Source organism: Sorex fumeus, unplaced genomic scaffold (assembly GCF_029834395.1).
Source record: "Sorex fumeus unplaced genomic scaffold, SorFum_2.1 ptg000043l, whole genome shotgun sequence".
NCBI lineage: Eukaryota > Metazoa > Chordata > Mammalia > Eulipotyphla > Soricidae > Sorex > Sorex fumeus.
In genome coordinates, this window is record NW_026606100.1 from 5,833,597 (window position 1) to 5,849,005 (window position 15,409).

The 15,409-nt window shown below is 46.1% G+C and overlaps 1 protein-coding gene across 1 annotated transcript; it reads left to right on the forward strand.

Moving 5' to 3' along the window:
* The first annotated feature begins 2,275 nt into the window (after positions 1–2,275).
* On the forward strand, positions 2,276–12,667 carry LOC130029601 (interferon-induced protein with tetratricopeptide repeats 5). Its single transcript, XM_056120600.1, has 2 exons — positions 2,276–2,398; positions 9,601–12,667. The coding sequence occupies exons 1-2, from the start codon at positions 2,394–2,396 to the stop codon at positions 11,033–11,035; spliced, it is 1,440 nt and encodes a 479-aa protein (XP_055976575.1). The 5' UTR covers positions 2,276–2,393; the 3' UTR covers positions 11,036–12,667.
* Positions 12,668–15,409: the final 2,742 nt, after the last annotated feature.

The following is a 15,409-nucleotide window of genomic DNA, read 5'->3' on the forward strand; positions in this document are numbered from 1 at the left end:
ATCCCCACTCCACACTGAAGTCTTCACACCTTCTCAATCCTGAAAATGTTATTTCCCTTAAATATTCTACAGATGGGTTTAATCTTTCTGATCTAGAATTCCTAAATAATGATGTAGATAACTAGAATATTTTTTCGCTTTGATTTCTTGTTGTTGATTGGCTATTCTATACAAAATCTTATTAACTTCAATAAAGACTATCTCTTAGAACAGACACAAAGGAAGGAAGGAAGGAAGGAAGGAAGGAAGGAAGGAAGGAAGGAAGGAAGGAAGGAAGAAGGAAGGTAAGAACTAGGAGAAAAACCTGGGGGCCAGAGCAATAAATAGTACAGCGGATAGGGCGTTTGCCTTGTACGAAGCCAAGATGGGATTGATTCCTGGAATCCCATATGATCCCCCGAGCACTGCCAGGAGTAATTTCTGAGTGCAGAGCCAGGAGTAACTCCAGAGTATCACCAGGTGTGATCCCAAAAGCAACCTTCCTCACACCCCCACCCCCTCAAAAAAAAAAAAAAAACCACCAAACTCTGAACAACACACTAGAAAATGGCTTCAAACCAAAGCTCTGAGTATTTCTTAGTAAGGAGGAGATTCTGGGTTCAGAACCTCAATGCTGTCTCTAATGTGGCATTGTGTCTTAGTGAATCTTTACAATAGGTAAAGTCCACATTGCCTCTTTGCCTCCAACCAATCACCCACACAAACCGAGGGTGCTTCCAGTTTCAGGTCTTTGCTTTTCCTTTTGACCAGAGGAGTCTTTCTGGGTCCCTCCTCAGAAGTGCTCACTCCTCCTTGCCCTTGAGATTACTTCATTCTTCGGGCTATTTACTCCATTGCCATGGTCTCCCGTGAAACTTATCCTTGCCAACTTATTTTTAACCAAAACCCCCTGATTATTCTCCATAGCACCATCTGAAATAAAGTTGCATTTCTTCTTGAGCTCCACATTAGAAATGAACTCTACTAAAGGATGTCCCTAGACTTCGTTCATCGCTGCACTGATAGTACCTCAAAGGTCTTGCCCTTAATTGTTCCATACAACTTGTTGAAAGATGATTGAATTTAGAGGGGGTGAAATTTTTAGGAAAGGAGCAGTTGATGCTTTCCCTACAGTATCAGCTCCATTTGCATGGGGATGCAATTGCAGAAAGTTTTCTCAGCAGAGCCACTTCCTGAAGGCAAGAGTTGTCATACATAAGAGAGCAGATGGGGTTGGGGAGGGTGTCAACCTCTTAGCCAAATATTCGGTAATATCAATCACAATTTAAATATATACTTTGTCCCCAAAGCAAAACAAAAATTTTTAAAAAAAATTTTATTAGGTACAGTTGTAGACTTACAAATTTTTGTGCTTGGGTTTCAATTAAACAATGATTAAGTACCCATCCCTCCACCAGTGTCCATTTTCCACCACCATCACGAATCCCAGTATCCCTCCCACCCCCATCCCCTCCCCCATCCCCCCTGCCTCTGTGGCAGGGCATTCCCTTTTGTTCTCTCTCTCCTTTTGGGTGCTGTGGGCAAAACAAAAAATTTAAATATATACTTTGACCCAAACATTCGTCTAGATTTACAGAAATTAGGGTACATATTGCAATGTGAAGGCATCAAGACCGGGACTTCCGGTTCCATTTAGGAGACAGAAAGCTGAAAAAGGAGGATCGGTTGCCCCCACTCCCCGACCCCCACCCCTTCCATTCGTGGACCTGGCGGTGGGCCAGCGGGCAGCCCAGTACACAGCCAACCTGGGCTGGCTCTCCCCCATCCCATGTGGTCCCCGGAGCACCGCCAGGCGTAATGCCCTGAAGGCAGAGCCGGGAGTAAGCCTTGGCATCGCGGGGGTTGGAGCCCTCCCCCCAATAAAAGAAATTCGCAGACAACTCCAGTCCCGGTTTACTTTTCGGAGAGGAAGGGGCCTAGAGCGCGCGGCGGCGAGGGCCCTTCCTCGCCCTGCAGGCAGCCCGCCCCAGGCCTGCCCGGCCCCCCACCCGCCCCAGGCGCGAGCAGCCCCCCAGGCGCCGCTGGGTGCCCCCTGCTGGCCCCCCAAGAAGCGAACCCAGACAAAGGAGGGAAGAGGAACGGTCAAGTGGGCTCGGAGGGGCCGGGGGCAGAGTGGAGCCGGCAGCGCGTCGGCGCGGGGCTCCCGGGCGCTCCGGCCGCGCGCCCGCCCGAGCGCCGGCCCAGCTGGGGGAGGGGCGGGAAGTTTCCGTTCCCGGGGCCGGACCCCGCCTCGCCGGGGATCCGCTCCCCGCGTCCCCGTTCCCGCCCGGCCGCGGCCACAAAGCCCCGGGCCCGCCACCGCGTGGGAAGCGCGCGCCCGCCGCCCCCGCCCCGCGCGCGCCCGCCGGGACCGCGGAGCCGCCGAGCCCGAGGGACCGCGCCGCGCCGCCGCCATGAGGTGAGCCCCCCGCGGGCCCCGCGCCCCTCCCGGGCGCCCCCCACCCGGGGCCGTCCCGGGGCCCCTCGGCGCCCGCGGCCCCCCGCCCGCCTCCCTGGCCTGCGAGCCGCCGCCTCGGAGCGGGGGGACGGGGCCCCGGGGCCGCGGCCTCCTGCGGGTGCACCCCGCGAGTTCACTTCCGCCGCCGCCCCCCTCCGCGGCCCCCTTTAGGCCGGGGGTCCCGGGCCGCCCCCCACCGCCGCCCCCGGTTTCCTTCCTCGGCGGGGACCAGCCTCCCGCCCGCTCGGCCGAGCGTTGGCGTTTAACGAGTGGAGGAATGAGGGTGCAGCCCGGCGCTCTTTGTTCCGGGGCGCCCCCCATCCCGGGCACCGACGGGCCAGGGGGTGGGGGGGCTTCAAAGTCGGCTCCCCCGGGAGCTCGGAAAAGGACCCCGGAGAGGGCGAGCGGGCGGGGGTGAAGCGCCGCGCACCGCCGACGTGCGGGGTTAGCGCGAGAGCAGGAGGCCGGGCTCCCCCTCCTGTGCCACCCGAAAGTGGGGGCGCCCAGGGAAGGCAAGGCGCCGAGGAGCGGGGCGCGCTGTGTGTGTCCTGATGGGGGGGAGCACGCCCCGGGGCTTCGTGGTCTCCCAGGGACAGTGAACGGCGACTGCTAGGCAGGATGCCCGAGGAGACGCGCGGGGGCGGGGGATGCCCCTCCGGTCGGGGTGGCCTTCTCTGCGCTGCTTCCCAGAGGCAGGGCGGCGGGGAAGAAGCATTTTAGGGCCCGGAGAAACAGTCCAGCGGTTCAGGCTCTTGCTTAAGCCTTTCAGCACCGCCGGCTGTGCCTCTCCGCACCCTCATCCCCAACCCCAAGCAAAGGACTTCGGAGTAAAATTTCTCATGTCAGTTCGAGTCTGGCAAAGCCCTTCAGTGCGTTGTGGAAGATGGCTCAGCCAGGTCCTCACAGCTGCTTCTCTTGGGAGGAGGTTTTAGAGGCAGATGCACCTTTCACTCTGGCCGTGCAGGCACCCCTCGCCCATGCTGCCAGACATCTGTGCCAGCTCGGCAGGGCGTGGCATGACTTCCCAAGGATTTGGTGCAGTTGCCCCAGAGAAAGGAGTAACTCTCAGGGGACAGTCATGCCAGGTGTCCTCATCAGTTTCTTAGGAAACAGCCCCCAAATCTTTTCAGTATTCAGACATGAGCCCGAGAGCAAAAAGACCCAAAAACAGGCGCCTCGAGAACTGAAGTGGGACGCATTTGGAGCCTTTAGCAGGAAGGGAAGAACTAGCAGGGTTCTTTGTTGTTTGTTTTTGTTTTTGTTGTTAAGTTTAGCTCTTCCTCTGGACTGGAGCCTCCAGGATGTAACAAAAAATCATTACACAAATATTTACTGAGCTTCTGTTAGAAAGTTGGAATAACCCATAGTGGATACAAAGGAGAATAACAACAACAAAAAAATCAGAACAAGTTTTTTTTTTTTTTTTTTACATTAGTGAAACACCATGAGGTACAGTTGTAGATTTACAAATTTTTGTGCTTGGGTTTCAATTATACAATGATCAGATACCCATCCCTCCACCAGTGCCCATTTTCCACCACCACGGGCCCCAGTATCCCTCTCCCCCCACCCCCCTCCCCTCCCACTCTGCCTCTGTGGCAGGGTATTCCCTTTTGTTCTCTCTCTCCTTTTGGGTGTTGTGGTTTGCAAAAGAGGCATTGAGTGGCAGTCATGTTTGGTCTGTAGTCTACTTTCAGCATGCTTCTCCCATCCTGGGAGGATCCTCCCAACACCCTTTATTTGGTGCTCCCTTCTCTATCTGAGCTCCCTTTTCCCCTAGAATGTGTGGCTGGCCTCCAAGCCATGGAGCAAAACTCCTGGTACTAATCTCAGCCACTCTTGGATGTTAGTCTCCTATTTTGTTACTTTATTAGAACAAGTTTCTTATTCTCAAAGGAGCTTATGTTTAAGTGGGAGAGATAACTGATAACTGAATTAATGATCAGTGTAATTTAGAAAGTGATAGGAGCTCTGAGGAGAATAAAATAGTTTATTGGGCCAAGAGAGCAATCTAGAACTGAGGGAGCTATTTTAGGTAGTTGTCACAGACTCAGCTCTTCAGTAGGGAGTCTTTGAGCTGAGTTAAAGAGTTAATCATGGAAAGATTCAGGAGCAGAGCATTCCAGGCTGACTGAAAACAACAGGTGGAAAAGGCCTTGAACTTGATATGCTCAAGACAGGAAAGCCACTGGGTCCGAAAATGCCAAGGACCGAGCAGAACAGTTAGAATGTTGATGAAACCAGACCAAGTTCCCTTAGGAGTGTGTAGGGCCTGACAAATGCTGAATTCATACACGAAGACATTTGGGAGCTTTCTATTGAGACACTAATTGATTTCCCAGAGGTAGCACTGTAGCACTGCCCTCCCATTGTTCATCGATTTGCTTGAGCGGGCACCAGTAACATCTCCATTGTGAGACTTGTTGTTACTGTTTTTGACATATCGAATACGCCACTCCACGGAAGCTTGGCAGAGGAAGCTTGCCAGGCTCTGCCGTGTGGGCGAGATACTCTTGGTAGCTTGCTGGGATCCCTGAGAGGGACGGAGGAATCAAACCTGGGTCGACCATGTGCAAGGCAAACACCCTACCCGCTGTGCTATTGCTCCAGCCCAAAGGATTTGTTATCTAAGGACATTTTTAGTGGGAGAGTAAAATAATTTGGTTTACATTCACAGAATGAGAAAAATGTCAGTGAGAAAAACATGTGAACCAACTATTAAATATATACCAGGTGACCACTGGAGAAGTAATTGGTTTACATTTTCAAAGTTTTAGTAGTACGGGCACGGAGGATGTAGATCAAGTGGTAAGGTGCATGCTTTGCATGTATGAGCCCAGGGATTGATTGCCAGCACCACCAGGAAGGAAAAAAAGAAAGGAAAAGAGAAACTTAGTAGTGCTATCCAGGGACCCAGACTGGAAGCAGAGAGAATAGCTTTCTGCTCTTACAGGGAAGTCAACTGTGGCTTAGCTTAGGACAGTTAATGGAAGTGGAGAATAAAACGGATGTGTTGGGGTAATCGAAGTAACAGGGTGTCCTCTTAGACTGGATGTGGAGCTGAGAGAAGAGGAATCAACGACTGTTCCTAGTCCAACGTCTGAGGAAGTAAGAGGCGCCAGTGAAGGTGGGAAAAACGAAGGGAGGAACAGACTGTAAGAACCCAGATTTCTCCGTTGGGTGTATTTGCGATGTCAACTGAATTTCTAATGGAAGATGTGCAGTAAGTTGAGATAAGATTAGGATTCAGGGGCGAGATTAGAGATAGAAGAAACACATATCAAGACTATCAAAGTATACATCAAAAAGTCTTTAATTAGCTTGTGAGGTGAAGAGTATTTTCATTCACTCGACAGTGATGAGATCTTTGATAACTAAGATGCCCGCCTTTCCTTCCAGTTCCTTTTAATCTCTGTTTTAGCCAGCTCTTTTACTGTTTAAGAGAATCACCAATCAGCCTTTCTGCTGCTCCCCCGTGAGAAGTCAGCCGTGCTCCATCCAGGAGCGCCACTGGAGCGAAATCTCCAAGGGAGTTTCAAGACACCAAGGGCTTCAGGGAAAACAGCTTTGTCAGACCTGTAGGCATGGATTCCGCAGGGTTGACACCTGGAGTACTTAGAGCGGAACAGCTCAGTTTCCTCTTCTGTGCCCTGGGCAAGCAAGCTCACAGAAGCAGGAGTGAAAGCAAAGTTAATGTTACTTTTAATTCTATTACTTCAAAGCTAGGAAAAACACCTGCCTCTCTGCAGGCAGCCTTTGTGATCATGATCTCCCTGCTCCAGTGCTCAGCTGCGTCTCATCACTTAGAGTCGCAAGCTTAGCAGTTCTTAGAGAGCAAGAGCTCACAGAAACTCCCACCAAACCTAGCTGGGTTGGCCAGAGTGCCTCACCGGGTCAGGGTGAGGCCCTGCAGCCTTCTGTCACCCCATCTCAGTACAACTCCGCGGTGTAGATGTGACTTTTGATTGAGGGTCTTATTTGAAACCATTGCTTTCTCAGCCTTAATCACTTAATCACTTAATAGCTGTGTAAATTTGGACATGTAATTTAAATCCTGGCTCTCAGTCTCCAGGGGTTACTTACTCCTGGCTCTGCATCCAGGAATTACTCCTGGCAGGCTTGGAGGACCATATGGGGTGCCAGGAACAAGACTGGGTCAGCTGCATGCCAGGGTAGCACCACGAGACTGTCTCTTCTGCTCGAAGGCAACGGTTTACTGTTATTGGGGTGGGGGGTTTGGGGGGTGGGTGGGGAGGTTGGCAGAAGGGAAACTGGGGACATTGGTGGTAGGAAATGTGCACTGGTGAAGGGGTGGGTATTGGAACATTATACGACTGAAACCCAATTGTGAAAACCTTATGACTGGGTATCTCATAGTGATTCAGTAATTCTTAAGAAAGGCACTAAAAGAAAAATAAGTACACTAGTGTTATTTACCAGAGATTTATCCCAGTTGAGGAGCACTGACTTGGAGCAACTTCCCTTCAGCTCTAGGTCTGCCTTCTCTTGGTTGCTTAGATCTCACTTCAGTCACCGCTTTCCAATTCCGCACGGCCGCTTTATCACTCGACCTTTGTAACAGGTATCTCTGTCTAGAATTATGCTATCATTAATTTGTTTATGTATTTATTTTGTACGAGCCTTTGTTCCCACTGGTTCCAGAATGGAAATACTATGAATTTGCTAGAATACAGAAATACTATGAATTTAGTAGAATAAGAAAGAGCCTCATTCTTTTTTCACTGTTATATACACTATAACAGTGCTTAACTTGTATGAGGTGAGGTGAGGTGAGGTGATCAGTACATGTTTATTGATATGTATGCTGTAGTTTCCATGAGCATTTACACAAGTAATTTATGTTGTACATGCTAGGGGGGGTTCCTGTATTACTTTGTGTGTAAAGATAAAGGGGATTGAATACGGTCAGTTCATGGTTTGCTTCATCATTGGAGCAGTTCATTCTCTGGTAGAAATATATATGTATAATATATAATATACGTGTCTTATAATCCTTAATTACTTACAGCCAATAGTAGATTTAGAAAGTTTCATTTTGCTTCACCATCTGCCAAACTAGGTATTTTGGGTGGAGAGGTCACTCTGGGCTCTGACTTCAAGGATCACTCCTAGTTTGCTCAGGGGACCATACGGGGGTGGAACTCAGGTCAGCCGCGTGCAGGGCAAGTGCCCCAACCGCTGTACAATCTCTCTGGTTCCAAAACTAGATATTTAAATCAGAGTTATGTCAGTTGCAGACAGACCTGGGGCAGGGTGTGTGGGGGGAGACTGAGGATGGGGGAGGAAATGAAGTTCTAGGCAGGACTGGACATAGCATGTGAGCAAATCTGTTTCTCTTGGTCCAGTTTTTCTCTATTTCACATTCATGAGCAGACGTTCCTGCAGAGTTTGAAAAGACGGCCACCCGCAGCCCTGTGCCTATCTTATAAAGCTTTTTTTTTTTTTTTAACGAAGGAAAAGAGAGTGTTCCATTGAAGTCCCATTTCAGAAACATGTCATTGCTGAATGAATCAGCGGGCGCAGGGACTAACTGGAATGTCTGCGCAGACTGGAGTGGAGTGTGGATGACAGCCCCTCTCAAATCATAGGGACTGGACATAGGGAGTGAAGTTGTCCCACAAACAGAAACCAAAGGAAGGAATCCTCACCAATTAAAATCCACAGATGCCCATAGCCCTGGACCTGGTATCTTTCACGGGTGGCAGAACTTTACTGGAATATACTCCAGTTGTGTTGAGTGTCCCCTTACAGTATCAGCCCTGTAAAAGGACTGTGGCTTCCTTTCAGTTACATCCTTCAGGTAACTCAGAAGGTTCTGCACACAAAGACTCTCAGTAATGCTTTAATAATTATCTTTCTCCCCACCTTACCTTCCTATTTTTAAAGATAATGGTCCCAAAAGACTGGGTGTTTGAACATTGTCTGACTGAAACCCAATCAAGAACAACTTTGTTACTGTGTATCTCACAGCAGTTCAATAAAAAATAAATAAAATAAAGATAACGGTTCTGGGTTCTGGGGCTGGAGAGATAACACAGTGGGTAGAGTGCTTGCCCTGCACATAACTGACCTAATCAACAACTGGCCTCCCGTATGGTCCTCTGAGCACCACCAGGAGTGATTTCTGAGTGCAGAGTCAGGAGTAAATCCTGTTCATTGCTGGGTATGGCCTCAAAACAAAACCAAAAAAAGTAAATAAATATAGAGAGTGTTCTCAGTGAACTATGCAGAGATTATATGTTGTGTCTCCCAGGAGGGAATTCAATGAACATTTAAAAATTTTTATTAAAAATGTTATTGAAATAGCGTTGCATTATAATATTATATAAGCTTCAGTGGGCATCAGGGAAAATGAAAATATTTGTGTACTACATTAAATTGACCACGGAAGTACAGTTCTGTCCTTTGATCATTTTTTTTTAATGTCAAGTAAATAGTAAGGGCAATGACAAGCTAATAAGAGTATTATTAGCCTTTATTGCTGCTCACAACCCAAATGGTTAGAAGGATGTGACAACTAGATCAATACTTACTAAGTTACTTTTACCTTTTCCTCTTGTTTCTCTAAGTCTCTGTTGTTCTCTTTTCATCCAGCTCAAATTTAGCACTTTTTTCCATTACTTGGTTCCTCTGTTTCTATGCCTTTTCTCTCTGTATATTTATTCTCTCTTTCCCTCCCCCCGTTGGCAAAATTATGTATTTGAGTGGTTCCTCTCTCTTTCAGTGAACCTCTTTTTCTTATATCTCTCCTCCTTTTACCTCCCATCGCTGCTTTATGTAAAAATGGATTTTTCCTGTTAATTATTGGTTATTATTCTTAATTTTCATGACTAGTAAATACAACATTTAAATTCACCTTTCTAAAACTAAATGGTCTATATGGGTTAGTAACTGCCAAAAGAAAATAGATGCCTTTGTAACATTTAAAACTGTATCTCTCCAGAACTGGTTATGCAAGAATTGATAAAAATTTAGTATAATATTTCTAGGGCATAAATACACAGAAGAAACTAGTTTAGAAATTCCAGGAGTTTAATTCTGTAGGATCAAGTAGGAGATCAAAGTTTTTGGCTGATAAGCAAAGAACAGTATGATTACTTTCCCCTTTATTTAAGAATTAAAAATTATCTTATCTTTGACAGTGAAATTCCTAAGGATTCCTTGAAGCCCATTCTGTTGGAATTAGAATGCCACTTCACATGGAATTTACTCAAGGAAGACATTGATCTATTTGATGTGGAGGATACAATTGGGCAACAGCTTGAATTTCTTAACACAAAGTCCAAACTTACTCTTTACAACCTATTGGCCTATGTGAAACACCTTAAAGGCCAAAATAAAGATGCCCTCGTGTGCTTGGAGCAAGCCGAAGAAATAATCCAGCGAGAACATTCAGGTGAAGAAGTACGAAGTCTGGTCACTTGGGGAAACTACGCGTGGGTGTACTACCACATGGACCAACTTGAAACAGCTTTGCGGTATATAGACAAGGTAGGGGACGTCTGCAAGAAACTGTCCAGTCCTTTCGGCTACAAGTTGGAGCGCCCTGAGATTGACTGTGAGAAAGGGTGGGCACTCTTAAAGTTTGGAGGAAAATATTACCAAAAGGCTAAAGTGGCTTTTGAGAAGGCTCTGGAGGTGGAACCTGACAATCCAGAATTTAACATCGGCTATGCCATCACAGTGTATCGGCTGGATGATTCTGACAGGGAAGGGTCCATCAAAAGTTTTTCCCTGGGCCCCCTGAGGAAGGCTGTTACCCTGAACCCAGACAACACCTACATTAAGGTTTTTCTGGCCCTGAAGCTTCAGGATGTACATGCGGAAGCTGAGGGGGAGAAGTATATTGAGGAAATCCTGGACCAGATCGCTTCTCAGCCCTATGTCCTTCGATATGCCGCCAAATTCTACAGGAGAAAAAACTCCTGGGACAAAGCTCTTGAACTTTTGAAAAAGGCTTTGGAAGTGACTCCGACCTCTTCTTTCCTGCATCATCAAATGGGGCTTTGCTATAGGGCGCAAATGATTCAAATCAAGAAGGCCACGCGCAACAAGCCGAAAGGAAAAGATAAACTGAAGGTTGACGAGCTGATCACATCTGCCATATTTCATTTCAAAGCGGCCGTGGAACGAGACTCGATGTTTGCTTTTGCCTACACAGACCTGGCCAACATGTATGCGGAAGGGGGTCAGTATAGCAACGCTGAAGACATTTTCCAGAAAGCCCTGCGTCTGGAGAATATAACTGATGATCACAAGCATCAGATCCACTACCACTATGGCCGCTTTCAGGAATTCCACTGCAAATCAGAAAATACTGCCATTCACCATTATTTAGAAGCCTTAAAGGTGAAAGATAGGTCCTCCCTTCGCACCAAACTGACAGGCTCTCTGAAGAAACTGGCTTCCAAGAGACTTGGTCACGATGATTCGGATGTGCAGAGTTTAAGTGCCCTTGGGTTTGTGTATAAGCTAGAGGGAGAGAGGAGGCGAGCTGCTGAGTGCTACGAAAGGGCCCAGAAGATGGATCCAGAAAATGAAGAATTCCTTGCTGCGCTATGTGAACTGCGACTTTAACTATGCACTCTAAGCTTTTTTTTTTTTATTCCATCCATTTTGGATTCTCATTTTTGGCTTTGTTTTAATCCGTTGTTCATTGAGCCAATCTATTGGACGGCTATTGTGTACCAGGCTGTTGTGTATTGAGCTAAATACTTAACATACACCATGATGAATCTTTTTTTTTTTAATGAAAAGTACTAAAATCCATTGAGAAACATCAACATTTTAGCTGTGATAACTTTAAAAAATGGCCTGGCCTTGATGTTATATTCTTGATTTCTGCTATTTATAAAATGTTCTGGGGCCAATGCTGTGGCTTAATGGTAGAGCAAATGTTTTACATGTGTGAGGCCCTGGGTTCCATCCCTGGAACCACACACACTTTTTTTTTCTTTCTTTCTTTTTTTTTTTTTAATTTGTCCATTTCCTCCATTTTAATGATTAAAATGCAGTGAGTGTAATCCGATGTAATCCTTTGATACCTAAACCAAGAAGTGCAAAATTATGTTAGTGAAACTTGTAATTAATATGGCTCACAAGAGACAGGTGCTTCCAGTTGTTCTGATTTTGATGAGGATCTTGAACCATCAACCAGATAGTTACTTACTTAGATGATACCTGCTACTCTCTGGTTGATGTATAAAGCTTTCTCTTTGTCAGGAGAAAGAATTTCATAAGTTTTTGTCTCTGTTGATGTCAGTAAGAAGAGGGAAGAAAAACGTAGACCATGAGAAAAAAATGTTTTCAAAGAGAAGTTTGGGGACCCAGGAGAAACCAGATGTATTGTCTTCCAGTTAATCACTTCCAGTTAATCACTTAAATAGCTAAAAAATAGTTATCAGGAAGGGAAATAATATAAAGAAAAATCATTAGTCTCAAGTTTCTCTGGTTCTAATCTAAACAGAATCCACTTATTCCCTCTAATTAAAATTACAGTATTTTTAGGTTATCATTCATGTGGAAGACAAGCTAATTGAGAAACTAGGGGAAATGATTAGCAAACGGGCAAAGTAGATGCCTGAACCTACATCCTTAGATTACCAAGATTCCAGGCATTACTCTTTGAAGATTTCTCTTAGTTTGGGATTTGCACTGAGTTGAATTCTCAAGCCCACAGTTTCTGGCCTTTGGGTAACTGTTTTAGTATTCCAAAGTTACTTCTGTGAAGCTTTTTCTTTTGTCTGAAGTTTTCAGATTGATTGTTCTCCCTGGAATATTTAAACCCGACTTTCAGTTTAATTTGAAGGGTCACGTCTACAGAGCTCTTATCCCAGGGGACTTCTTTAATTGGACACTTTTAATTTAAAAGTGTTTCTCTTATATTTCTTTGTAGACTATTGACCACAACTGGCTTAGTGGGAAAGTGTGCCATGTGATTTACTTCTCTATACCTCTAGTGTAGCGTTTAAATATCTGTTTGTGTTTTTTACTTTTTGTTACTTTTTTATTTTAAATTTTTATTATGGTTATTGGATTATTCTAGTTTGTGGATTATTCTAAAAGTAATTTTGATGGTAAGATTTCAAATAATACATAAGTATCTAAATTTAAGCATAAGAACTTGTTCTCTAATTTCACATCCCCAACAATTTGATATGTATCTTTCCAACTATTTTTTCCTGTGCATATTAAAGTATTCACAAGTATCTGCAATGTGTCTTATGAATTTAAACTTTGAAATGTCTTAGTTTCTGTCAGGAGTGACCCCTGAGTGCAGAGCCAGGAGTAAGCCTTGAGCAACACCAGCGGTGAGCCTCTCCGCTCCCCCCAAAAAAATTCACCAGAAAAAAAATGATGGTAAGATGACTAAACTTCGGGAATGCTACATCTCCTGGGGTTCTACCGGTGCCTCTCGTAAGCTCCACAAAGTAGGCGTGGGGTGCTTCACTTGGGCTAGACGCTGAAGACACAGAATGTAATGAGTCGTTCCTATGTAAGCTTCTATTCCTAGAGCAGAGGGTAAAAGAGAATGAAGGTAGAGATGAATGAAGGTAGAAAGGAAGAGCTGAAAGTACAAGAGTTGAACAGACCATCCATAGGTCGGTCCCCGCTATGTCCCAGACAACACCAACTCAAACACCCAAGAAGGAATGCTGAGCTAGCCATATTTGTTGACTCCGGTGATACATCTACACCAGATGTAAATCTATACCAGGTGCTGCTCTAAGTGTGTTGTATAAAATCCACACAAAATTCCCATGGATGGGCATTTTTATCATTTCCTTTTGTATAGGAGTTGATTGGAATTAAGAATGATTACATCATCCCATGGCCCCCTAGTTAATAAAGAGGTAGGAAAGGTTTTCAAACCAGGGGTATTTTCTTCTAAAACCTAGTCATTAGCGATTTTACTGTATTATCTAAATTGTGTTAAAATTTGGAATGAGTGTGGAACCCTAGGAGCAACCCTCCAGAGTTTTCCTGCAGGAAAACCTAGCACAGACATTCCATAAGCAAAGTTACCCACCACTGTTTTCCATTTGTACAAATCCCAAACTCACTGGGAGGAATCATGAAAGGAATCTTGTCAACATCAAATGCCCTTTGACATGATGATCAACAGCTGCTCTAAAACTCCTGGAAAGGCTGCCCTGAGAAATTATGGACCCGGTCAAATGGAGGGGCTTGTTTCAAGCGTTGGGTGTAGGCAATCTGAAATGCGGAGTAAGTCAGCAAAAGAGGAGGCAAATCTTGGGGAGGCGGAAGAGCCATTCAGCAGTGAGAACCCAGGGCACGTCCTAAGGGTTCATCTTCCTGCCCCTGCGAGGTGCACGCCAGCCCGGCCAGCAGCACAGCAGGTGAGGGCACAGATGTATCATACCCACACCCAGGGGTGTGTGGACATCACCTGTCTCTCAGGACACCCCAGACTGACGTTGGAACATGGCTGTGAGTCCCCAATTCCATTGAATATTGATCTAGTCTCAGGTGCTTCACCTCTCTGTCCCCCCCCCCTTTTTTAATATCAAATTATCTGCACAACCTTGTGCTTTCTTACCAAAACAAATGGCAAGAAACATAAAATCCAAAACCAATTAACAAAAATTGACTTACCGGTCATTTGTGTACAGAAATCATTTGTTGAGCAGATTTCAGGAAGAAAGAATCTGCAGCTTCAAGCTTAACACTTGTCTGCAGGTGGTGTTTGTATCGGGGTGGGGGAGGAGAGCTAGGAAGGGGGAGGGGGAGAGGGGCGGGAGGGCCTTGCACTCTGCCCACTTGAGTTGCATCCCTGGCACCACATTTGATCTCTCCAGAGCCTGCCAGGAGTGATCACCGAGTACAGAGCCAGGAGTAAGCCCCAAATAAGAACAGCAGAGCTGGCTGTGCCCCCACTCCAAAAGAAAAGGGTGTGGCTTGGCAGCAAAGGGCATGCTTTAATGGCTTGATGCGTGAGGCCTGGGCTTAAAAGCCCTCCTCCCCCCAGCATGGTCAAAGCAAAACAAAACAACCCCAACTAAAGGGAAGAAAAAGTTAAGGGAACCATGAAGACAGGAGCAGAAGAGGAGAAAAGAGGGAAGGACAGAAACCCTCAATTACAGATACCCCTGTGTTGTTCCATGTTGCTCCTTACCTCTTTCCCTGTCTGTACTCTTCTCCCTGTGAAATAAGAACCAACACAGCCCCTTTATCCTCTAGGTGTGTAAAAAGAAAAGGGTAAATATAGGATGGGAGATAGGTATTGATCAGAAACAGGGGCACCAGCAGGAGGACACAACAGCTGACTAAGGCTGGGGAGGAGGGTTCCTGCTGGACTGCCATTGGGCAGTGTCCCCTACTGGGAAGTGTTCTCACTATTTCCAGGAGATGGCAGTGCTGTGTCATATGTCAAGTCAAACATGGCTCCTACGGCTCCTGACTGCAAGTTAATAGCTCACATGATTCTTTTTTAAAGTTGAGTGGTGGATTTTGAACTTTTCCCCCAATGCTCTGAAGATTCCTGTTCTCAACATGCTATTCCTTGCGATCCTGTGAGTCCCAGATACCCTGCTTGCAAGCAGTTGTCTTTATTGAACCAAACTTCGGGGGGAAAAGTCTTTGAAATGCTCTGTCTACAGGGGCTAGAGCCATAATACAGGGGGTAAGGCACCTGCCTGGCATGCAGAGGACCCTCTTTCTATGCCTGGACCACTGAGGATCCCTTGAGCACATGTGGGAGTGACCCCTGAGCAGAGAGCTGGGAGAAACCTCTGAGCATTGCCAGTTAGATCCCCAAACCAAAAATAATTGAATGAAATTGAAAAACATGTTTCCATTCTATAATCTTCCCATGTATACTCACTGGAAGACCCAGGTAAACTCTGAAGGATTTTCTCTGCCTGGGGAAGTGCCTGTTTTTCAGGAAAGTGTCTTTTTGAACCTTTGTTTACAAAGACAAGGTACAAAAGG